Raw genomic sequence first — 25,532 nt, 5'->3', positions numbered from 1 at the left:
GAAATCCCGCTGTGGAATCTGGAAAAATATGTGGGGCCTTCCAAGGCAGGAACGGCAAATGGGAAAACCAGGTGTGTGAGCGGAAACTGGGATATATCTGCCAAAAGAGAAACTCCTCCTTGGATTCCTCCACTATTACCTCAGGTATGTTTATTGAAAAACAAGGCTATTTTTGTAGTCAGTGGGAAATACTGGGGAGATGCCATATATACAGTGACAATATATTGTTAAAACAAAAGGATTACACTTGTTGACCTGGGTCAAACACTGAGAAGACTTTAATTTTCTTATTTTGAAGATGATATCTAGATATTGTTCATCATTTTGAAGGGATCCAAGGGAACTAAAGGAAGCAGTGTTATATATTTAGTCATGTTGTCCAGACCAGAAGATACTAATGAATATCATGTACTCTGAAAAATACAGTAATGATGTGTCCTGCTAAAAGATGTGAGCCAGAGTTCACACTCCCCCTGCTCTCTCTGACCCTTTTTTTTTAATGTTCTGAAAGGCAATATTCAGAATATGGGGCTGGCACCTTTTCCCAGTTGAGTTCCCTCTCCACCTGAGGCAGACTAGGTCTTATCTGTGTGAAGAAAGGTGTGCAATTACTTCACCTGGGAATTCCTAGCCTGTAACTAACTCTACAGTAACTGAACTGCATGTATGCTAATATATAAGATTATTCTCTGGCTCAGGGTATGAATGGCACATCGTAGCTGGTGTTCTGTACATTCTGGCTGCATCCAGAGGGCTCACTGAGAATGGTTTCTGACCCCTGGTAACCTCCAGACCATGCCTGGATGCTGTTCAGGGCAATGCAAGTTCGTGCCAGTCAAAACTGTGTCCAGGGAGCACTGAACAATGTAGTTGATCACATGCCAACATTGGGTGCACATGCTGCACTCTTCAGATTACTATGTAGGTGCAGATCATGTGAACCTTCAAAGCTGTGGAACCTGGCTGGCCACTCTAATTTCACACCAAGAAATAGCCTCTGAATGAAGCGTGAGGCATTTCTGTGCAGCTGGGATTTCTGACATGTCTAGTAAAACATAAACACGTCTGGGGCCTCTGATATATGGTTTGGGCTGTGCAGGAGCTCCAACTGTCTCCTGAGCACCTGGTGTTTCCAGAAAGTAATATGCAAAATCTCCCAAATTCAGTAAGATAAATTCCCTATGTAGGAAAAGACCCCCTCTTCTGTAAAACATGGCTGTACCCAGAGCCACAAAGAGGGGGATTTAATAGGGAGTTGTGTCCTGAAAGTCTGCATGCCAAATTATTTAGCATTTATTTAATCCTGGAAAAGTGTTTTTTGTTAGCTTCCAGCACAATTGGGGTGGAAAAATCTGGTTTGTGTTCTTTGTGATTCTCAGACTTTTGCTTCTCTCCTCTGCCAGTATGTGCTCCAATATTTCAAATTCAAGTCAGTACAAGTGATTTTCTTTTGGATTAAAAGAAAACACTTAATAGGACTGCTCATGAATTGTTTGAAATAATCTTTTTAGGTGACTTAAAGCCTTTTAAGTGCCCCAGAGACTGGGTGGCCTATGCAGGTCATTGCTATAGAATTTACAGAGCACCCAAAATATGGAAAGAAGCCCAGTCTTCCTGTAGAAAAGAAGACGGAGAGCTGGCGAGTATTCATAACATTGAAGAGTACAGTTTTACAGTGTCTCAGCTTGGGTACAGTAAGTATTTTATCTGAAATTACACTGTTACTATTATTCATTTGATCATCGTAACCATGATCTTAGATGTTTGTTGTATTTTTTAAAATATCCTTGGTCAAAAGTGGGCATGAGATGTGATTGCTCCATTTTAAGATCTGCCCATACCTACAATTACCCTTGTGTTCCCAGAGCCGGAGGATGAGCTGTGGATTGGTCTAAATGACCTCAGGGTTCAAATGTATTTTGAATGGAGTGATGGGACACCTGTGACTTATACCAAATGGCATCATGGAGAGCCGACCCACACACTGAATGAGGCAGACTGCATCGTTATGAAGGGAGAGGTAAAAATCCCTCTCCCATTTTCATGCTTTCTTCTCTCCTTTGTGCCCTCTCAAAGGAAAACATGACAAAAAAATTGGATAAAAGGTAAAAAGGACAGGGGTTTGGAAGCTTTTTATGAACTTGACTTAATTCAGGATATTTTAGGATGGAGAGAGACTGAAGACCAGGTGGGGGAAGTTGTATGATGAAGCACCAGAAGCAGTGTGCTGCTTTGAGACTCAGTCTGCTCTACAGTAAATCTCCCATCTGAAACTGGGGGAAGTAACTCATCATCCACATTCAACATGGCTGATCATAGCTGCATAGTATGATTCTTGGAGCAAGGACTTCCTTGTTTCCCCTAAGACACCTAAAATATAGGTTTATTAGGGCTACTTTGGAGTCTCATGTTACTGGAGGCACAAAATATTAGGTACAAAAAAAAATTTATCTTGCTTTGTGGTCAGCATAAAATGACATATGATACTATGGAAAAAAACTCAAGCAATGCATTTTATGTATTTTATGCTTAGTTGAGCCAGCATTTCCTTTCTATTATCATCTGGTTATATGAACATAATAAATAGCATGATGGTGAGAATAAAGTGGAACAGCATGTTTCCCTCCTGTTCACGTAGGCCACTGAATCTTTAATGCATGTAACCCTCCTTCTCACACCTCTGAGAAAACGTGGCCCTTGCTGTCTTTATTGTGTTTCTTGTTTTGGAGTTTTGGAGAAGGCAAAGGCAAGGAAGAGAGCTGAAATGGCCTCAGCCAGTCAAAGAGAGAGGGGTTCATTCTGAGGATGGTGATTATTTTTGTTGGATCTGTATGTCTCTAGATTTCACTTTTCTTTGTGTTTTCTTCTTACCATGCTCAGGATGGATCCTGGGCTGACAGTGCTTGTGAAAAGAAACTCGGCTATGTCTGTAAAAGAAAACCTTTGGCAGAACAAGCTGGAGAAGATGAGGTTACTTACCCAGGTTGCCAGAAAGTAAGTATAAAACCAAAGCAGTGAAAGGTTGTTTCTTCTTACTTTCACTCCCATGATGTTACCATTAAGTCAATTATTTTGACTGTTCCTGGTGGAGCCCTAGAAAACTGCTGATTAGATCAATGGGGAAAATTTGTCTTCATTTAATAAAAAAGTAGATTGATTTTTTTTTTCTATTCCCTTATATGAGAACTCCCCTCAGCTCTCTCCTAGTGCAGAAGTGGTCACTTCATCCATAAAAGCCTCTCTCTGCAGTTCATGTCAGTATTTTTTCATGCTATATCCCACTGGTCTTGGGTTGCATGCTGCATTCTTTGGTTCAACCAATCCGCCACAGGGGGCAGGAATATGTGGGCTGACTTTTGTTGCAGATTGTTTGTAACCTCCAGCAACAGCTACACTTGCACGATGAGAAGGCAAAGCAGGCTACTCAAGAGGCTGCAAAGTGGCTGTGACCGTGCTTGTCAGCTCCAAGTCATAACCATGTTTCACTGCTCACAGAGACCCCTTGTGTGTCCTTTATCAAGGGGCAAGACACAAAGTTGTGGAGACAAAAGCTGTGTTTGATTATCCTCTGTTTCTTCTCATGGCTTCTGATGTTAATTTTGACCTGAGTTGTGGTATTAATGTGGCTTTTGGAAGTGTACTGTGGTGTGCCATCTGACAGTCGCTCTTGTGCATCTCTGCTGTTGACACTGGCAGGGCTGGATGAAGCACGGCTTCTACTGTTACTCCGTGGGTCAGTTGCCAGCAACATTTTCAGAAGCAAAACAAATATGTGAAGAAAACAAAGGTTACCTGGTTACTGTGAGAGACAGGTATGGAAACATAATTCTTGTCCTTTCCTAGGTGCAACGAGGCTGGAAGGACCAAACAGAAATCTCTTCTTTGCAGTTGTTCAGTGTCTGGTGTGGTACCGCCCCCTTGCCGGAAATTTATGTTGGAACTGAAGAAGCATTACGAAATACATCAGGGTCTTTTATGTCATCAATATACGCATTCAAGCCATTGCTATTACCTGCCTAAGCTGTTGGTGACTCTGGGTTTTTTAATCAACAAACCCAGATTGCCAGATTGTTTAAAACTGATTGAACTAAAAAAAAAAATAAACATGCAACTATTTATTTCTTCAGAATATGAGCTTTTCAGCCTTTTCTCTGCAATAGGAAAATCTAGAGACACACCCTTTTTTAGAAGAATTTAAACATCTAGATGTTATCATAAAGCTCAGTAAAACACTAGCACTTATTCATGCAGAATGAATAATATTATGTACATTATTACTAGTACTGTTTCGCTTATGTTCGTTGTGCATTACAAAATGAAAATAGAATCACTCTAAATTCTAAACATGATTCACATTACCAAAATAGAAAATAAAAATCAATTTACATGACCTTGAAATATAAATTAAAAAAAATATATTATGATTACATGACAATTAGAATGTCTCATTCCATACTGATCTTTCCCCACATATTAACAAGTCACCGTAACTTTATCAGATTTGCTACAATGAACGGTTTGGAGAAATGAACAAATTATGATAAAATGTGATACATTCGATTGGTACTTATTCTTCACAGGTACGAACAAGCTTTTCTGACTTCTGTAATTGGATTAAATCCAGCAAAGTATTTCTGGATTGGTTTCTCAGACACAGAGGAGCAGGGGACGTTCAAGTGGGCTAGTGGGGATGTGGTCACCTTCACACACTGGAACGCAGGAATGCCTGGTACGTGGCCACCAACTTTCCGCTTTGGGGGTCCAATGAAAGCTAAATAGCAGTTTAGAAACTCTACTGGCATAAAGTGGCAGAAACACCAGTGCAACTTTCCGCTTGTGCCAAAGGGATTAAATCGGGGGTCGTGGTAACTCCTTCCAGTAGACCACCTGGGACTGCATGTCTCTATTGAGATCATTTGTTCTTTGTTGTTTGATAGTGTTGATAAGTGATTCATAGTATAGTGTAAATATATAATGTATTTATAATGTAAAAATGATAACGTTTCTTTTTATGATATAATTGAAATGCATGTGAGTAACTGTGAGCAACTGGCATCCAAACACAGTGGAGACAGATTACTCTTAAGTAAGTAACATATGCTTTGAAAAGACGCAGGCATTTATCAATAAGATTTGAAAATTTTGTTTCATGAAGGAAGGGAGCCAGGCTGTGTGGCCATGATGACAGGAACTTCAGCTGGATTATGGGATGTTTTGAACTGTGAAGAAAACAACATGTTTCTCTGCAAGCAGCTGGTAGAGGGAGTGACACCCCCTCCTCCTCCAACGACACCCCCTCTCCCATCATGCCCAGAAGGATGGCAGTCCGTTCCTCAGAGCAGCTCCTGCTTCAAAGTAGGTGTTTAATTTCTGAATGCAAATGTTTGTAATTTCAAATGAGAATATATTTCATGTATGCATAGAAGGGAGATTTTACCCTGCCTACCTGATAGGTAGTCTGTGGTAACATGTCTCCAGTATCATCACCAAGTAGTGTGGCTGGGAAGTGCTATGAAGTGCTGTATATAGGTTGAACTGAAGTTTGGAGTCTGAGATGAAAGGAAAAGCACAGTTGCCATAATCAAATTTGTTAGATGACCGCAAGCTTACGGTTGCACAATTAAATAGTAAGTGATAAAACTAGAGACCAGAAGACCAGAAGAAATATAGAAGCCTAGAATTCTGTTTCTAAATTTCAGTAATATACAGCACCGTATTTAGTGGTCCACTTTCTATAGATTTTTCAGGAAGGAAGGGAGAAAATGCAAACATGGTTTGGTGCAAGAGATTTTTGCAGAGCCATTGGAGGAGATCTGGCCTGTATCCACAGTGAAGAAGAACAAAACCTAATAGCTGGCTTGTGAGTATCTGCATAGTCCATTGTTTAAATATAGCGAAAAAAATTATCACCTTTCTGAAAGGCAGAAATGATCACTTTCTGCTCTGCAAGATTGTGTATATCTTTGCGAAGTGGCAGAATGAAATGGGTAGAAAGAGGTAACCAAAAGGATTTCTTGGTAGGCCTCTTGGAAGGTGGTGTTACGCATTGAAGTAGCCTGAACATAACACAAAAATGCAAGAAGGATCATCAAAACTGGTTTCAACTGCATTTAGTTCAAAGAGAGAGTTCAAACTGATCTTTTTAGCTTATTTATATTTGATCAGTAGATGAAATGCTCTTGAGTAAAGGAAGAGTTTGTGCTGTTTAGCTTCCTTAATTAAGGAGGAAAACTGGGAGACTGAACCTGACCTATTGATGTGCTTATATAAATGTTTACATCAAGCCTATGTGTACAGACAGGTCTGAATTTGGATGTTTAAGCTACTTGGTGGAGCTAAGACCTTAAAATATATTTATGTTTAACTTAATATTTCTGTACTCATGACACCTGTGATCTTTCCCATGAAGCTCTGTGTTTCACTGCAATACAGTGCCAGGGCATTTTTTGTCACATAAATGATTACTTTATATGAATGTCTCAAATAATACTTCAAGCATCAAAACATGTCAAACATGAGAATAATGTAATGATATACCCCCTCCTTCTCTGTTTCGCACTTTGTCTGATTGTCTATATTCGTAATCATTCAGAAAGAGGGAATATCTTCACTTATCTTACTGGATGGGTTTAAGTGCTTTGGACTCCGACAGTGGATTTACATGGAGTGATGGCTCCCCAGTGAGTAAATAATTTATTTTTCCAGCTTTTTGTCTAATTTCCACTGGATGTCTTGGCAAACAGCTCTCTCAACCTCTCCTGTTTTTATCTTTTGATAGTTCATAGTTTTAGATAACAGTATGACATTTAGAATAATGAAATAACACCAAAGGTGATGGAGTATTTCTCTTGATCTAAGCAAATCTGGTTGTACTAATCTCTACATTCCCATTTGTCATTTCCTGTTAAAAATAAGTTTGTATGTCTACACAAGCTAGGCTTTGTTTCCCTCACTGTCTTAAGTAGGTGAGGTCTGCAGGGCCTAAGTCCCTATGACAGCACTGATGAATTATCTTAGTTTGAAACATCTGAGCAGAATAAGCAACCCAGGGATCAGAGAGCGCTACTTCCATGCTTCTTTCTAAAGCTTGACAGAAGAACTTCATGTCTCCTGATAACAAAGAAGTCAACAGCTTCTTGGCTGACTAACAGGGCTTATAAATACACTGACAAATCATGCTACGCAAGGGTCATGTCCTTCTTGTTGCAAGGTCTGGCATCAAAGCACAAGAAAGACTACGAGATCAAATGAAGTACATTCTTCTTTAACAGGATGATATATAAGACAATTGTTTCACTTTAACAGGAGACAGTAACAAGGCTGTGTTTCCACTATAGGTAAATTTTGAAAAATGGGCACACGGAGAACCAAACAATTATGATGGAAATGAAAAATGTGGTGTGTTTAATGGCTACACTTACATGAATTGGAATGATTTATTTTGTGAACATATGCAAGGCTATGTTTGTCAAATAAAAAAAGGTAAGATAACTTTCTTAAACAACTCTTGAAGGCATATAAGAATACCCTTTCCAGGTCAGATTGCACTATCTACATGTATTAGAGCCAGCTGTGCTATCGAGCGCAACGAAATACTTAATGCATTTTAATTTGAGTAAAAGCAGTTTGAAACAATGACTTCATCCATGCGATACACATGTAAGTTTGGGATGTATACGCAGCAGGTTAAGGAAGTGAGATACAGAAGCCTAAATTTGGGCATAGTTTCTCTATCCTTAACTTGTGATCGGCACTAACATGGTATTTTGCTGAATGTAACACCTTTTTTCTCAGCTATTCTGAGAAACTGTGTGACAAAAATAGGCATATTGAGTAAGATCAATTTTATTACTGGGAATTAAATTGCTAACACCTGTATAAATATAATTCATTGAGACATGTCTAAGATGCATACTCAGTTGTTGATTTAAATTGCAGGAGCACCACTGAAACCAGAGCCTGCTTCTACATTCAGTAAGTCTTGTAGTTCCAATAACAGAAATTAGTTAACATATAATGATGTTAATTTCTATGACAGACTACTTGGCGTTTTACCTTGCAGATGATGAATATGTTGTTGGTGAAGATGACTGGATAATATATAATCACAAGGAATACTACTTCAGCAAGGAACAAATGCCTATGGAAAAAGCCAGGGACTTTTGCAAGAAGAATGCTGGTGATCTTGCTGTCATTGAGGGTGAAAGTGAAAAGAATTTCCTTTGGAAATATGTAAGAAACGTGTTTTATTTAGGAAAATGCACCGTTCTGTCCTGCACTGAGGCACCTTTTTCACTGACTTGTGAAATACCAAAATATGTTCCCCATCATAAAAGAAATCAGTGCCACCTTTCACGGGCTTAGGAGCTTTACCATAATCATTATTTTGCTAAATTGCTACATGTAGACAAATCCTCAGCTTCTTTTCAAGGACACTCTCAGGGTGCAGCCTTCAAAAACCTTGCCCTATTTCTTTTTCATTTCATTCTGCTTTTAAAAAAACCTTAAATACTGGAATTTTGAGGAAAATTCTGCATTTTGCTGTTCAGGCACAGAATTCCACATCTGCATACTATGCAACTGTACAGCTGAAACCAAAGCATTTTTTTGAGAGCTTGCTTATTTTGTTTGAAATTTGCTTTCTTACAGCTCATTAAAGTTCTTTTTTGTTTGTTTGTTTTGTTTGTTTTTTGTTTTAGGCTTTCTATAAAGACTGGGGAAATAGTTTTTATATTGGCTTAAGTGTGAGCCTTGACAAGACATTCGGGTAAGTAAAAAGCAATTAAGTTTACCAGACTCATGATGTGAATATTTGGCATGGATGTCTCTAAGAGACTGTTGAAGCTCAATGACAGCCACAACCTGTCTACAGACATGTTTTGGCATAAAGTTTTAAATATATGATCTTGGTCCTCAGGGAAGCACTTCTCACATAAAATTTTCATTATCCATTTTCTCTTCTTTTGGTTCTATACTCTGCTTTTGTATTGTAAGGCTGAGATGTTCACTCACAGTCAGTGCAGGGGCACCCCCTTTTCTTTGTTAGATGGAAGATAAAATTGACATTACAGAACATTCAAATATCAAAGAAAAAGAACCCTCAAAACCTGCAGGAAGAGTCATCATGGTGGTTTTTAGAGATGAAATTTCAATACTGGAGAACATTTGTCTGGAAGGTAATTTCCAAATGGTTGTACTGTCAGAGCCAAGGGCAGGACAGCTTCAAGCTACATGGAGTCATTATTCTTCTACAGATGTCTTGGGAAACAAAGTATCCTGGGAACGTTGTAAATATCCTCTGGAGCCTTAGATGAGTTACAGACACATATCTCCTGTGGCACTCTTCTTCCCTTCCCAGTCCCTGTCTCTTTTTATAGAGACTACTCTTGGGATTTGAAGCTGGGTCTTATGAGTCTCAGCATCTTCGTTTCATTCTTTCCTGTGTTGCCTCTGGATGTCTTTCTTGGCCACAAGCCACAGAGACTGGACAGTCTCATCTCCTGAGGCTCCTGCTTTCTACATAACACCCATTGCTCAAAACCCATTGTTGTTTGTACAGTTCTCCGTTGCTTCCTCACCAGTTTCATCCTCCTCCCTGCTGGATGGTGGTGCTGCTATTTGTCTTTATAATATTTCTCCTGGTTTATTATGTACTGTTTTTTCCTATTTAGCTTGGGAGGTTTGCAACTGGAAGCAGCCAGACATCCTGCTGAATTCCTTGTTTGTAGTTCACTTGCAAAAACACACTTATGGCTGTTTAGTCTCCAAAACTGGAAAACCACTAAATTGCCCTGGAGCTGATGATGTCTGGTGGCTCTTGGTCTTGGCAGATTACCCACCTGACTTTCCTCCTTCCAGCACACTGAGGCTTTTTCACTTTTTCTTGGCTACTTTTTGAGAATAAATTTGTGAATCACCAAACTAGGAAACGATTTTTGCACAACTGAAAGCAATAGCTGCATAATATTAAAGATTTTCTTTGTTTAACAAAATGGTTCCAAGCGGTCCCTCATATGTTCAAAGCTCTCTCTTACCCTACAAGATCTTCCAGTATTGCTTTTTGGACCCAAGGCTCAGATTTCTGTTTCTGTGCTCCACAGAAAGCCAGGTCCAGTGCCACACTGCTGTGTTTCTTGCAGGCTATCAATGCTCAGAGACCAAGAAAGGCTAGGACCACCAGTCGAGATGGTTAGTTCAGACCTGGTCCAGGTCAACAGAATAGGCAGTTGATATAATGATTTTTTTACTAATTCAAAAGTGGAAGGTCTTGTTTTTCTTTTACCAGAGAACAACATGTTCATAAGCTAGGATAATAGGAAACTTAAAATACAAATCTCAACTATGTCCTTCACAAAGAGAAGTTAACAAATTCAAATAAGAATTATAAATTCCCCTAAATTACTTCTTTCAGGTGGATGGATGGATCTCCAGTGAACTATGTTGCCTGGGCTCCAAATGAACCCAATTTTGCAAATAATGATGAAAACTGTGTGGTCATGTATACCCAGACAGGTGGGTGCTGTACCATTCAGTCTGCAGGTGTAGCCCAGGCTTGGGAGGGCTGTGTGTGCATTTCTGTGTATTTAACCCATTGGATTATATCTGCAATTTCATTCTTAGCTTTGTCAGAAAATTTTAATGTGAACAAATCAGTTAAGTATCAGACCATCTGCAGATAGAATCAGTATTGTTTCTCCTCTAACCTCTGTCCATTTTATGACTATCTTTCAAGGACATCAGCTGTCTAATACCATTTGTGCAGTTCCTAATAATCTAGGACTTGAGCATGTCTTTGTTACTAAACAATGATATACACTATTTTAATTAAAGTGAATACAAACATCCGTTAATACAGAGAGTTGGAAGTAATGGTGCTTTCACTGGCCAAGCACTTAGTCTTCTTTGGAGCAGTTAATATCTTTTACTTTTTAGCATTTCTAGCCTCGAAATCTGTAGGTGAGGTAGTCTTCTTAGGCTCTATTAGAAGTCAATGGAAGGAAATGAACACTTCGGGGATCATATGCTATGTCCTGTTTGGGAGATCTTCAGATAAGATGAATTATGTCCTTAACTTCACTGAATTATGAAAATATCTCCATTAAACGTAAGATGTGATTAGCTCTGCTGTAAATAATTACCTTGTAACTGTCTGCAGCTAATGAAATTAATGTCATTTTTTCATTCGTTTCTGATCCATAAAAAGGGATGATGATGTTAATGTTATACTCTTACATCACCCTCCTCTAGGGAGAAAATTACCAAGTTCCTGATCCACAAAATAGGGATGATGATGTGAATGTTATACTCTTACATCACCCTCCTCTAGGAGAAAATTACCAAGAACACTATAAGACTGTTAGAATCTCAGGAAGTAAGGTAACAAAGATCAAGTACCTTATATAGATAGAGTGATTCTATAAGTCTTATAGATGTTTACAGAGGTGAGCTAAGCCTTTGAACTAAAACTCAGCTTTCATAATGATATGAGTTTGCAATATTGAAATATTTCTGTTCTCAGACAAAATATTCATATGATATATTTTGCTGGAGACCTGAATATTTCTGAGGAACATATTTAAAGATTACTTATTATTTCTGGGGGAGAGAAATACTAGGAAAGTACACTTTTTATCCCAGTCTCAGTTGCATTTTGTTTTTCTTTTATTCTAATCTGCTTTCAGGCACATGGAATGATCTCAACTGTGGCAGCGTTGAGTTATTCATCTGTGAAAGACTTAATTCTACTGTTCGTCCAACTGTTGCTCCCACTGCACCACCACCGAAGGGTGGGTGTCCAGAAGACTGGCTCCTCCTTGACAACAAGGTACAGTATGAAGTGTCAATATATTGTATTTTGAAAATAACAGAATGAAAACAATCTGATTGAGGATTTCACTGTATCAGTGAAAACCCTGTACCAGGGTTTTCAGTCATCACAAAATCTGATTGTATTTGAAGATTCTAAAAGTATGATTTCTGAAATAGAAATTATAGCCTCTATTGGGATCACAGAAGTTATTAAGGAGGTCATGAGACGTACCAGAAGAAAACTTCATGTCATATGTTTGCTGGTGTTTTGTGTTGCCAAGGATGGCTGAACAACTTGTGTGGAGCTGTTGTATATTCTCATATATTGCACTGAGCTTGTCTGCCTGTCACATGTTGCCTGGACACTTATTAGTCCCTTGCCTACTATGTATTGGCGTCTTAATCGTCAAAGGCACCTTCCCTTGGCAAATTTATGAGTCTTTTTTAATATAATCTGTTAAGGTTTTTAAATAAAGCTTCAACACATTTTATTATGTAAGATCACTCTTAGCCTTCTCAAAAGACAAAAGTTCAGGATAAGAGCCTGTATGTATTTAAAATCCATAGATTATCATCAATGAAGCTATAAAAGCTAATTGCCCCCAAATTGCCTGATTAACTTTTCAGTTGCATGCTTTAATTAGCACATTTTGGTTGCTTGACTCTGGCAAAGCTGTCTAATGACATCTTGGTTAAATCATATCACAAGAAATGGTAAATTTTTGGTTTTCTTTATAATGTCAGAATCGTTCTCTTTCTGTGATTGATTATCCTGTGAGAACAAAACTTGGTTTGTCAAACAGGGCAACGGAAGCTGAGATGTTCAGCATCAATAACATATCTTAAACTTGTTTGTTTTCTGAGGTATTCTTAGGTATTCCTCCCACAAAGTCACACCTCAGAAGTGTGCTCAGAAGCTTTAACATAAGTTTTACTAAAACATTAGACTGACATATTCTAACTGTATGCTAAAATATTGGGTTTTATATTAGTTTTCTACTATAGAACTTCTCTTTATGAAAGACCTAAAGACAAGTCGGATATTAATGTTAAGTCAACTGACTTCTCTTTTTGTTTAATATGTCCAGCTTATCATTTTTGTTACAAACAGAGAAGCTTTCATCAGAAATTATAATGACAATTTATATATTTTATATATTATATATCATATATATTATATATTATATTATATAATATAATTTATATTATAATGATCATTTACAGATTTGGCACACTTCTCTTTTTCAGTGTTTCAAAGTGTTTGGCTTTAATGAAAATGATACATTGACGTGGCACGCTGCACGGAACAATTGTATTGATTTTGGAGGAAACCTGGCAACTGTATCAAGAAAGGAAATGCAAGGTATAAAGTACCAATGTTTTGATACTGGATGACACATAAAGTAATTCCTGATAAACAGATTAAAACAGGTGTTATAGCTTCTAAAATATATACTGTTATTTATGCCATATTAATGTAAAGTTATGTTTAAAGTGAAATTACACCTTTGGAAAATTGCTTGCATAGGTTTTAGTGTCTTGACTAGTTTCAAAATCATAGCTTTGGGATTAATATAGGACATACAAAAGAACTCAAATATTATGATTTTATATTAGGGGCTTGTCATATAATAAAATGTCTTTTTCTTTTTAACAAAAAGTTTGCTTGTGAAAATAGCACACAAAGGGAGTAATATCCCAACCAAATCGCTATGCACCTAGCTGCTGAGGCAAATGTTGTGGGTGTCAGTGGAGGACACATCCTCAGGCAGCAGAAAGCTCCAATGCTGGAGTCCCCACTTCCCCCTGTTCCCCTTGCTCTGCTGGACCTCAGCCTCCTGCCCTTGCTGCTCAGCATGTTACAGGATTTTAATGAGGCCTTATGTTTGCTCTGAAAATGTAATACCTCAGGTCCTGAGGGCTGCATGTGGACCATCTCCTAGCTCACCCCATCAGTACCTGTGGTTTATATCTTTTTCTATAGCAAAGAAAGGACATTCTTCAAGTGGAAAGTCAGTCTAGGCAGGAGCTACGGGAAACAGCATCCGACTTTCCAAAAAGATAAGATCCCAGTACATACATATTTGGATATTAAGTAGTTTTATTTGTGTTATGCCTATTTAGAAATGAAGTTATCAAGCCTGGTTACGAAGAAGTTATCAAAGAACAAAAGGGGGTACACAGTCTGTAGACTCGTTTTCTACATGCCAAGGTTTAGTGTACCCATGTTAATTTCTGTACTGCCATTAACACATTTTCCCTGCTTCCTCAGACGATGAACAACATGGGAGAGTGCACACATAAATTCACATTTTCTTAAAAATTTGCCCATCTTTGAGTTTAGAAATACTTTTTCTGGCTTTAACATCAGATGACTATGTATTATTTTTATTTTTTATTATAAGATTGCCACCTTACTGAAAAAGAGAAAACAAAAACTCATCATCCTGGTTCCATGCACTCTAAAGTCTGCACTGTTGGGAAAGGTGCGTTCAGTTTCACTCCTTGTACAATTTTTCTGTTTTCCTTCAGCTTCCCTCATGTCCCTCTTAAAAAATGCTGCAACTGATGCTTGGATTGGACTGAATGACATAAATCAGGAGCACACATACTTGTGGACAGATGGAAGCCCGGTTTACTATACAAACTGGGCAAAAGGTTCCCGAAGTTATTATAGTAAGGTAAACATTAATATTTGTTTATCACTTAAACATTACAACTTTGGCAGATGAATAAAATGTCATGCATTTCATGTAATGTAGCTACAGCTGTATTTTCCGTAAAGTTTCCTTTATGAAGATTTTTAGTAATCCTATTGCTTTTTAAAACCAGAGGACTCATGTGAGAGATCTACCTTCACATATTTTTTTCTAACTTAACTTCTGTGTTTTGTTGTGATTCTGTATGAATCCAGCAGAGCTTTGGAAGCACTACGCGAAACTCAGACAAGAGAAATTTCTCTCACTTTACTATGACTGCTCAGGGATTCAAATATGCCATAACTTAGCAGTAACAGTATAATTCTGAGATACAGTGAGTGTTATTTAGGCTTGACGAAAATACCCAGATGACTGTGAGTATGTACATTTCTTGGCGCTGAGCTTATTAAGATGAATTCACTGAACAAAATCCTCAAACGAAGGAGACTGGATCTTCCTTCCTTAGTTTTATCTTCTCCCTTGAATCTTCATTCTGAAAGTCCTTTTCTTCATGCTGTGACATTTTCAGCACTGCTATACATTTCTAATTGCAAGGCAAAACTGAGTGTTATTCAAAAATTATAAAATGGCTAGTGTAGAATACTGCTCGATAGTGCTATTTCTGTACTCCTGTGCTAGCTTTACCAAGCTTCTCTCTTTTTCATGACAGAATTTCTCTGAGTTCAGCTAAAATGGGAAAAAGGTCTGTGAGGTCCAACCTCTGCTGCCATCCAGGCTAAATTATTATTGTCATACTACTGCTCCTGACCATTGCTTGTTCGAGTTCGTATAGATGACCTTCATACAATTCATCTGTGTGGGTCTGTGTGTGATTGCTGTGTCAGGATGGCCAGAAGGAGCTGAAGTGTTTCTTACCTATCTACATCTTTTTCTTGTGAATCTCATTTACCCTCTAGGAAGACTGTGTCTTTATGAAGAAGAACCCTATTGAACAGGCAGGAAAATGGAAAGATGAAGACTGTAAAGCAAGCAAAAGCTACATATGCCAAAAAAAATCAGGTGAGTTTTCTTTCACCACTTCCTAGTACAGCTGAATCATAAATGATTATGTCAAACTGGTATTAAAAATGTCTTTCCTGTATTCAACCCTATTTTAACTGAAATTAATCTGACACTGTTACAGGCACTGCAGGATATTTTAACAAAATGAGCAGGAATTTAATTTTTTTTGGAGAAAAACACTTAATTTTTTCCTATTTTAAGGACTAGACCAATGAATTAATAAAATTAAAAAACTATGGATCATCATGTATTTTATCATTTTTAGTGATCAGATCAGGGAGAGAGAGAGAACAGTACTTTGTCTTAATAGGGATAAATTCTTCAAGAACTATTCCTTGTAAAAAATAAAACAAATGCTAATATACCATGGAAAAAGTGAAGGAATTATTCCCTTTAATGCCCTACATTGTTGCAGTATGCTTTGGGAAAGTCTGGAGCTTACAAAACATGTTCCTAGAGGTGATACAGTTAAGTATGTCGAAAGGTCATTCTCACAAGAACTAAAAAGTTTTGCCACAGAAGAAGAAAACATGGCTTTCATCACTGCAGTGATGGTTGGGACACATCTTAATTTGTTATTCCAGCCTTTCTTAATTACTTGACTATTCCAGTACACTAGATCTTCTCTCAGGTATATGTATAATCAAGATAAAACATTTGACTTTCATTTTGTCTGTTTGCTTATTACAGACCCCAAACTGCAAAGCTCCCAACCTGTAGTTCCAATGTTTGGCTATAACAAATATGGTGATGACCGTTATGCGGTCATCAACTACAAAATGAGCTGGGAAGAAGCAGAGAAGAACTGCAGAGACCAGTCTTCAGAACTTGCCAGCGTTTTGGATCCTTATGCTGAATCTTACCTGTGGTTACAAATATTAAAGCACGGGGAGCCTGTATGGATTGGTCTTAACAGCAACACGGTGAGTCCACCAAATGCTTGTGACAATCATACCGCTACCCTAGATTATCATAGATCAGCCATATTTCTTGCTCAGAGGTTGACAGGATCCACAGCTCTTTGCTCCCGTGTGAGTGCTATTGGTCAGATCCATGAACATGTGGCAGACATCAAAACTTTGCTTGGCCATAATGTAAGGGAGAGCTGCGCTGCCACAGCCCATGTTTCAAAGGCCACCAAGGATGTAGCTGCGGTAAACAGTGGCTTGAGTGGTAAAAGTGGGTGTGAGGTTTCCATTTCCTATGCTATGGTCTACCACATGCTCATGTAGGGGAGCATTGCTGTTTCTCAAGACACATTTTTGAACACACCACAGAAAAGACTGGTTAAAAATAGTTTGTTCTTTGTGAGGTTATTTCTAGTTTTGGTTTAATTCACAGCCTAGCACTACAACAGCTTGTGATGGGCAATAGGGCAAATGAGAAGGGGCAGCGTAGAGGCAGGAACAGACCTCTGGCAATGAGGACACCTTGGGCTGGTTTTTGGAGATGAAGCTAGTGTCTTGAGAAATACTGCCAACAAACTCAGTCCATGAAGAGTGGGAAGGTCTGAAAGGGGAAACCTCTATTAGGGGCATGTAAAAAGAACACAAAAAAAGAAGACATAGTAAATACTTGTGGAAGCAGAGTTGTAAGGAAATCAAGAGGAGAGAGGTAGAGCTGAAGCTTGGTGGAACACAGGATTAAGAGAGGACACAGGTGCTTAAGTGAGAGGAACTGGTGCCTCACTTCAGCTGGAGCAGGCACTGGGGAACTAGGATTAGACAGGAACCTGGGATGAAATGTGGCCAAGGACTTCAAAGTCAAAACGACAGGAAAAGAAGTGGCACAAAGAACTGGATGGGAGCCTGACTCCAAAGAACACAGGAAGAAGGAGTTAGGCTGCACAGGATGTAGGTGACAGGAGCCATGGATGTGACTCATGTTGATCATCCTCTGCTAATAGTGGTGAAATCCACTGAAACTCCCCCCATATGTGTAGTTTATCTTCCGTAGCTGGTTCTTGCAGGAACTAGAAGCCTAGAATAAACCCTGTTAGCATGGGTGGCAGAGGTCTGTGGTGTGTGTCCCATGAGAAATGTCATCAATGTTCTTCTCTCCAGTGGAACTTCTACTTTTTGTATTTGTTTCTAAAAATAGAGAGGAGGCTGTGTCAGAGGAATACTAACAGTGGTTTCTCTTCAATCTTTATTTGATATGTGTGTATATGTGGACTCTTTTGATAAAATCTTCAACTTTATATTCACATTTGTTACTTCAAGGACCTTTGTCCATTTAGCTCATGAGATGAGCAGTGTATATTGCATAATGTAGGTTGTGCACTAAATGAATGTCTGTAGGACCACTGCCCTAATTGCTGTGGAGAGTGGAAGCCTGGGCCAGACGGGTATGTTTTCATGGCAGAGGACTAATTTATTTTGTGCAAGAAACTGTGGTTCTGATTTTTTCATAATTTTTATATACCTTCATGTGGAATCTTAATGTTCTTTCAATCTGATGCTTGTAAGTGACATGATCTTTATTGTTATTTGCTTTTAGACTAGTGGCCGTTACATATGGTCAGATAGAAGGAGGAGCAGGTATCATAACTGGGCCACTGGAGAACCAAATAAGAACACAGCCTGTGTCTATTTGGATATGGATGGGTTTTGGAAGACAGCATCTTGCAATGAAACCTTTTTATCAATCTGTAAACAATCCAATGGTAAGTTGCAAATGGAAGAAATGTGATTTGGGAAGCTAGAACTTAATAGCTTTATTTGAACGCAGCTTTCCCACAGGTGCAAAGATTGTGATAGATAATGCATGCCTTGTGATAAGCTATTGCTTTCATTACAGAAGAACTCCCAGATCCAAACTGTCTTGAGTGATTTCACAAGCCAGTCAGCATATGCACATCATAAAGACAACTGCAATATTTCATGCCACATTCAATAATTCTTTTCTGCACCCTTGGTTGTCAAGACCTGCAAATTTATTTTTATATTTAAAAGTATCTTTCATAATATTTGGAGATAAGAAATTTCTCTCAGGTAGCAGCTAAATTGATTTGTTTAAATGATAAGATCCTGGGAAGCTTCTGTTGAGATACATTAGAACTCAAATATTGCATGTAATTTCCAAGATATTTTAAATTATATATGAAAGTTATGATCTCTGCACCATACTTCAGAAATTTTATATTCATCCAAGCTCTGCTTTGGCTTTGATCAGGCAATGCAATAGGCTACTTTTGCATAGTTTAGGATGTATGTATATGGGAGGGTACAGACAGCTTCTCTGACCACCCTTGCTACAAACTGCTACACAAGCCACTGGCTTAGGGTGCTATTGAGATCCTTTAGGTATACTGACTCATTCTTCATTCTGCTTCGCAAGTTTAAGGAAAAATTGCCTTGCTGAACACAATTGCAGTTAGACTGCTGTAAGCCTTCCTTAGCAGACTGGAGAACCAGCTCCAACCAGTATAGTTTATTACCAGTTAGTTTAATCTTTTATGATTATTTAAGTCTATGGGATAGTGCCTTTTCTGGAATCACTGTCAAACTGGTAGGGCTGGCGAGCAGTGCAAGAATACATGTTTACCTTGGCTTTTAAGACCTCACTGAAACCTGTGTGTCTTTTTAATAGAGTTAATCCCTAGTGAACCACCACAGCTTCCTGGAAACTGTCCTGAACCGAAGCGTGGTAGATCATGGATTCCCTTCCGTGGTCATTGCTATTACGTTCACACCACTTCTGAGGAAAGCTGGCCTGATGCATCCATGGCATGTATTCAAATGGGTAAGAGCCTTTTTTCATTAGGATATTTTACAGATTGTTTGTGTGCTTGACTTTTTAATCCGGAACGAAGAGATAATACATAGATGTGTGTATGTATATCAATTACAAACTACAGCTAATTTAAATTTATTATCAAGCTTTTCTACTGTATGAAAAGGCTGATCATGAAATATGTCATGAATGTTTTCTGAGATAATTAATTTCTAATGGAAAATCTTGCTGAAATTGGATGTAATATTTAATTGATATTTTTAGGTGCTTCTCTGGTTTCCATAGAAGATTCTGCTGAAATGGACTTTCTCTTACTTTATTTGTCTCCACTTGCAAGTGACTTCAGAAAGTTTTGGATAGGATTGTTCAAAAATATTGATGGTAATTGTTTCACAATGCATATTGAGGTGAAAATAAACACTAAATAAACAGAGGGAATACTAAATAACACTAACATACTTAATACTAATGCATTAATATTAAATAAATAACCAGGGAGAAATCAACTATTATATGTTTAATAACTTTTCTGCTAAAATTCTTAAAACAAAACCACACTTTCTGTATCTTTACTGTGATTAGAGTATATTTCTGTCTGTAAAATTTTCTAGCTTAGCACTGCAGTTGATTAAAACATTTCCTGTTGCTTTTTTTTACTCAAATTGCTTGACATATAACCAGTGTTAACCTTTTAAGAAAAATGTTGCCTTGTAGTTCAAAGATGAGGCAACCTGAAATTGAAATACGTTTCTAAACCACACGGGACAGCAGCTCATCTGAGCTGCCTGGCACCATTTCTTATTTTTTTTATTGTTTTTTAACTACAAATCTGATCCTGGTTTGTATATTATGGCAATTCTGCAGTTATGGGAGACTTTCAGTGTACATCTCCAGAGCAAGTCTAGACTGGGCTGCAGTGAGTGACCTTGGCCATGGGTGCCCAAGTCCCTGTCTCTCCCCACCAGCAATGGTAGGCACCTTATTGCATGGTGGGCCAGGTTCATCTGTTCTAGCTTAAAACTAGCAGTACAAATGCAGTGATTTGGTCCTGACCTGGCCCACTACACTGCCACCAGAGGCAAAAGGAAAGTGCAGCTGCAGACAGTGTGAAGGAAGGGGTGGCATTGTGGCAGTTGTGAGTTATATCACGATATACTGCCATGAAAGCTCACACTGAGGGAACAGAGATGGCAATTATTCCTATGTGATGAGCCTCAGCAGAAAATGAGGAGGGAGCTCTCCTTAGGGAGCTAATTCAGTCTGCAAAGATAATTGATTAATCCAGCTCTGATAAAGCAGCTATTTGCTGGTTCTGGATACACAAATAAAATCTCTGAGCAATATGTATCCTTGAACTTGGCTCCCAGGCACAGGCTTCAGCTATAAGTCCTTGGGTAGCTTGGGCATGTCTTCCTTACATCACTGACAGCCATGGCCCTGAAGGCTACTGGAGTTAATTTTGTTTATGAGCACTTGCATTTGTTACATTCCCATCTGAGTATCTCTGGTTGTTAAAAGAGTGTTAAAAGAGTTAAATGAGCCCTCTGTGATACTAATTTAATCAACTAATAAATTCCGTATCTGATGTCATCATGCCTGGTAGACTAGAAATGACTGCTCACTTTATTCACTCACTAGGTAATACTTTTAATTTTAGGGGAATGGTTATGGACAGACAGAAGTGCAGTAGACTTTGTCAACTGGGAGAAAGGAGAGCCTACAGTAATTTTTGATGAACACTGTGTTGACATGGATGTCTCAAGTGGAACCTGGAGGAACTATTACTGCTCTGTCGACCAGAATTTTATTTGCAAAATCCCCAAAAGTAAGTTCTGAATTTCTGTACACGGAGTTATTTTAGAAGTAGTGGTTATATAGATCAAGCCAAACTGCTTATGCACTGGGCACACTTTATGTATTGATGCTGGTGCATGTGCATCTGCATCGAAGCCAAGAATAACTTCTGTTAACAACAATGAGAAATAATGTTGAAGAATCTGAGTCACTGTTTCCTCCACTCCGTTTAAAAGTATTGATTCCTAGGCATTTGTTGTACCTTAGGCTAGGAGAACATATCACCTATTGAGAGCGTGGACAAAATTCACAGTCATTATAGTTAGAGTGCAGGCGGCAGTAGACAAGAATAGATGACTAAACTAGTGCTGAGAAGAAAGGCAGACACTATCCTGATAGTTAAGCTAAGGGGAAGCAATGCAAAGTCACTGAGCTCCTGCAGAAAGAGGATAGGTGTTGCCATTGGGGTTGGTACCAGTGAAGTGTGCTGGATGACCAAGTGGAAATCATCAAGTGAGGGTGGGCAGTGGGGCCCAGTTCATTTCTCTGCTGACACAGGCGCATGGACACATGACAAGACAACCAAAGAGCATAGAACATTTCATTTGTAATGATTACTTGTGGCCCTGTGGCATTTTGGATATCAACCCACATGAATTCTGAACGTGTCACAGGCTGGGTGAGTCTCCCTTGCGTGCACAGCATGAAGGATGTCAGTGTGCACCCATGCAGCTAGCGTGAGTCACCTTATACACACAGACTCAGCTCTGTTTGCACACATCAATGGGGAGACAATTTGAAACAGGCCAGATTTGCCACTGGCAAAGAGATCCACTGCACAAATATAATAGATGCAATGTGGAACTAATTGAGCCTCCTGATGGTGAATCTCCACATGTTGGCAGGTTGGCAATGGAGTCATCCATGAGTTTTGTAAGGCCCAGCCAGCCAGGCCTGCAAGCAATTAACTGAATCATACTCCCCAACCAATGGAGGGAGGAAAAGGAAGTTGCCTAAACCAGCTTAAATGTTGTTAAGTACAAATGTGCTTTTCACCTTTGCAAGTGTAAAAATAATTAGTTCTTCAGTGTGTAGTGTGAAACCTTACACTGTGGAAGTGTAAAAACTTTGAAAATCTGTCTCCCCTACCAAAAAAAGTGTTCAAAGCAACTAATTAATAGTGAGACAACCTTTTTATTTTTGCAAATATTTTTAATAAGAATATTCTATGGATCCTTCAAGCTATAGATAGACTGAATTGCCAGGGAAAATGTTTTCATATATTTTTCATGTCCAAGTACTACGTAAATTTCTGGTGCTCCCACATAAGAAAGTCATGGACCTACTAAATTGGATCCAGAGGAGGACCACAAAGATGATCAGGGCCTAGAGCACCTCCCTTATGAGGACAGACTGAGAGCTGGGGCTGTTCAGCCTGGAGAAGAGAAGGCACCAGGTAGACCTTAGAGCCTAAAGAGGCCTACAAGAAATCTGGAGAGGGACTTCTTACAAGGGCATGTAGTGACAGAACAAGGAGGAATGGCTTTAAACTGAGAGAGGGGAGATTTAGAGTAGTCATTAGGAAGAAATTCTTCAGTTGTGAGGGTGGTGAGACACTGGAACAGGTTCCCAGGGAAGCTGTGGCTGCCCCATCCCTGGCAATGTTCAAGGTCAGGTTGGATGGGGCTTGGAGCAACCTGCTCTAGTGGGAGGTGTCCCTGCCCATGGCAGGCGGGTTGGAACTGGATGATCTTTAAGGTCCCTTCCAACCCAAACCATTCCGTGATTCTATGTTTAATTAAAATTTGATAGGAATGCAAAGTGAAAATTATATATGCAGTATTTATTTAATCTTTGAAGGATTGCTTTCAAACTATGTCTAATATATATATATTAATTTTAAAGTTGCTGAAGTTGAGCCAACCCATGATTCACCCATCAATAAAGGTAAGTTGGTTTCTTACAAGCCCATTAAACTGAAATCTCAATAAGTTAGTAGGCGTTTATTATTTACAAGTAAAATTGCCTTCAGAAAAGTTTTATTTAAATACCCATTTAACTTTCACAGATGATTTCATCTGTTATCTGTTTGAAAGAACTCTTCTCTCACACTGCATGTCTTACTGATTTCTTTTTCTTCTTTTTTTTTTTTTTGCTTTACTAATAGTATACGGTAGTACAATATAATGCTCCTTTTAAAAGGAACATACAAGAGATTGAGCCCAGTTTTGCATTGTCCATCTGGAGCATGCTTCAATTTGAACTGCTGTTATGTTTGTTCAGTACTTTTACCTTCACTCAGTTTACTTAGATGTTTGTTATATGCAGTCACAGTCTTTGGCCATTTCTAGTAATTGTTCTGTTTGTCTTTCACAGCATCGAAAAAGGAAGCTGCTGCTTCATCTGGAAACAATTTAGGTGGGATGATTGTTATACTGATCTTCTTTGTGCTAGCAGGGACTGGCCTTACATTCTATTTCTTCTATAAAAAACGGCGTGATCGACAAGCAATTCCAACCAGTTTTGACAATGCCATATACCGTGGTGATGCTGACCCTGGAACTCATGAATCAAATTGGCTTGTGACCAATATTGAACAAAATGAGCAGGCAACAGTGTAATAAGCAGAGTAATTTTGGGCATTATTTTGAAAGGAATTAAAGTGCTGGAATACAAGAATTCTTAAGGCAAAGTGACTTTCTCTAGTTCAATTTGCACGGGATGCTTCTTGCTTTCTATACTTGCAAGAACAAGCAAACTTGCAAGGCAGATACAGAGATCTGCTCACAAACTGTCATACCTGGGAGGACTGTTGAGCATGCACATAGATCTGTGTAAGTGAACTCTCAGCTAGTTTCAGTCTCTGCCTGGGTCCAGTGTCACTTTAGGCACAAGAAGAACCATGCTCACCACAGGCAACTGTGAGAATATGCTCCTTAGCATGCCCCAAAAGGTATAGCCAGGTCTGTTGTTATCCTGTGTCACCTCAATCTCCAGCAAAGACTGGCAGACTTGCTCAGGTTGGATGGGATTTCTGAACTCAACTGAAGCATGTGCCTGCTCAAAGCAGGACTAGCTGCTAGGCAGCCTACTCCACATCTTCCTTTTGCTACTGAGGTACCCACAGAAACCCTTCATGTTGCCTGTAATACCTGTAATATCTGAGTTAACACATTTTCCTCATCTGTATAGAAAGTGTAAATTGTTTTCATTCTGCTCTAATTCTGTCACATTAGCATTGAAAGATCAACTGTAATAAGAGGTAGGAATATATTGTGAGTAGAAATACGTTATCATTTAAATAGTAGAATAACAATCTCAAAGGATTCTGCGGAAAGAGGGATAGGCAGGATGAATTATACTTAATTCATACCCAGAAAAAGTACATAAAATTTATTCTTGAAGTCTCCAATATCAGTGAAGATTTCATACCTTTTTAGGCCATTTTTTCAAAGCCTAATGAAACTTACCATTAGGAAGTATTTTTTAATTTCTAACCTACTTCCCCCTGTCCAAGAGTGTTAATTCTTTGAATATCATTCTAGACTTCCACCATGATGGAGCTGATAGCATTGCAATCATGTTCTCTAGGTTCATAAACCCTAAAAATGTACAGTAGGCTCACATACAGGTTTTCTTTTTCACTTTTCCAGTGTATTTTATGCCAAATGTAAACAAAAGAAAAAGGCTCAAGGCTCTTAGTCTAGAGAAGGTCCTTATTTAATTTGATATTTTTGATATTTTAGACTTTTGACAGACTTTTTGTTTAAATTAAAATATTTTGTGTGTTATGGAATACATGTAAATGAGTTTTTATTCTACATTTGTTCACTAAGTAGGCATTAAAAGTCTGGTTCTAAGTAAAAGTATGTGTGTCTTCTTCAACGGAACAATTGATCATAAAAGTAAAAATAACAGGAAGGAGGGATGGGATTCTTAAACTTCTATACACAAACAAACATCCACTTTTCCTGATCTAGCATGTTCTTAAAGGTCAGTAAGGATTTGTCTTTACCGTCCTGTGAAAGAGTGTGTCTTTTTGCTTATTCATTCATGACATTTGAAAGTTTACCCTAATGGACATCTAAAGAAAGTGTAATTTAAGGCTACTTATGCGCTGTTCTGCTCTAGCATTTTCTGAGACAGGTTCTTATAAATTTGATAGCTCTTGCATGTCTCCTCTCCCTCTTTATATTTTCTTAAAGCAAAACTAGTCCTTCCCTTTTTAATTCACTGGCTATGTCTTCTAGGTCTCTAATCCTTTTTGCTGTTCCTTTCTTTATAAAATGCCTTTCCATATAGACATGACGTGGACACCTACTTTCTCAGTTGCTTGCCCTTTCTTTATATTAGGGCAGTATTTTAGAGAGAACGTCCTCCCTTTTATCACTATTTTCATTATATCTCTCAACTATAACATGGCTGAAAAAGTAATTGATTCTCAACTTGCACTTACTACAGTGTGAGAAATAA

General features: G+C 38.5%; 1 protein-coding gene across 1 annotated transcript in view; it reads left to right on the top strand.

The window, feature by feature from the left end:
• The window catches only part of LOC133276940 (macrophage mannose receptor 1-like), a 30,709-nt gene extending 5,784 nt beyond the window's left edge, over window positions 1–24,925 (top strand). The window contains exons 6-30 of the mRNA XM_061468316.1: window positions 1–144; window positions 1,512–1,694; window positions 1,866–2,020; window positions 2,881–2,994; window positions 3,697–3,812; window positions 4,581–4,729; window positions 5,156–5,355; window positions 5,739–5,860; window positions 6,593–6,680; window positions 7,338–7,482; window positions 7,939–7,974; window positions 8,063–8,232; window positions 8,700–8,767; window positions 10,412–10,512; window positions 11,682–11,824; window positions 13,057–13,171; window positions 14,341–14,489; window positions 15,425–15,527; window positions 16,221–16,453; window positions 18,030–18,195; window positions 19,122–19,274; window positions 19,530–19,646; window positions 20,923–21,090; window positions 22,965–23,006; window positions 23,436–24,925. Coding sequence (XP_061324300.1) covers window positions 1–144; window positions 1,512–1,694; window positions 1,866–2,020; window positions 2,881–2,994; window positions 3,697–3,812; window positions 4,581–4,729; window positions 5,156–5,355; window positions 5,739–5,860; window positions 6,593–6,680; window positions 7,338–7,482; window positions 7,939–7,974; window positions 8,063–8,232; window positions 8,700–8,767; window positions 10,412–10,512; window positions 11,682–11,824; window positions 13,057–13,171; window positions 14,341–14,489; window positions 15,425–15,527; window positions 16,221–16,453; window positions 18,030–18,195; window positions 19,122–19,274; window positions 19,530–19,646; window positions 20,923–21,090; window positions 22,965–23,006; window positions 23,436–23,680 — 3,425 coding nt within the window. The 3' untranslated portion in view covers window positions 23,681–24,925. The remainder of the gene's footprint in view (window positions 145–1,511; window positions 1,695–1,865; window positions 2,021–2,880; window positions 2,995–3,696; window positions 3,813–4,580; window positions 4,730–5,155; window positions 5,356–5,738; window positions 5,861–6,592; window positions 6,681–7,337; window positions 7,483–7,938; window positions 7,975–8,062; window positions 8,233–8,699; window positions 8,768–10,411; window positions 10,513–11,681; window positions 11,825–13,056; window positions 13,172–14,340; window positions 14,490–15,424; window positions 15,528–16,220; window positions 16,454–18,029; window positions 18,196–19,121; window positions 19,275–19,529; window positions 19,647–20,922; window positions 21,091–22,964; window positions 23,007–23,435) is intronic.
• Window positions 24,926–25,532: the final 607 nt, after the last annotated feature.

Source organism: Pezoporus flaviventris, unplaced genomic scaffold (genome assembly GCF_033815535.1).
Source record: "Pezoporus flaviventris isolate CSIRO_AGI_PZ_B2104156 unplaced genomic scaffold, CSIRO_AGI_Pfla_v1 ptg000047l, whole genome shotgun sequence".
In the NCBI taxonomy this organism is placed as follows: domain Eukaryota; kingdom Metazoa; phylum Chordata; class Aves; order Psittaciformes; family Psittacidae; genus Pezoporus; species Pezoporus flaviventris.
The sequence above is the reverse complement of the archived record's forward strand: the minus strand, read 5'-3'. Positions and strand labels throughout refer to the sequence as shown.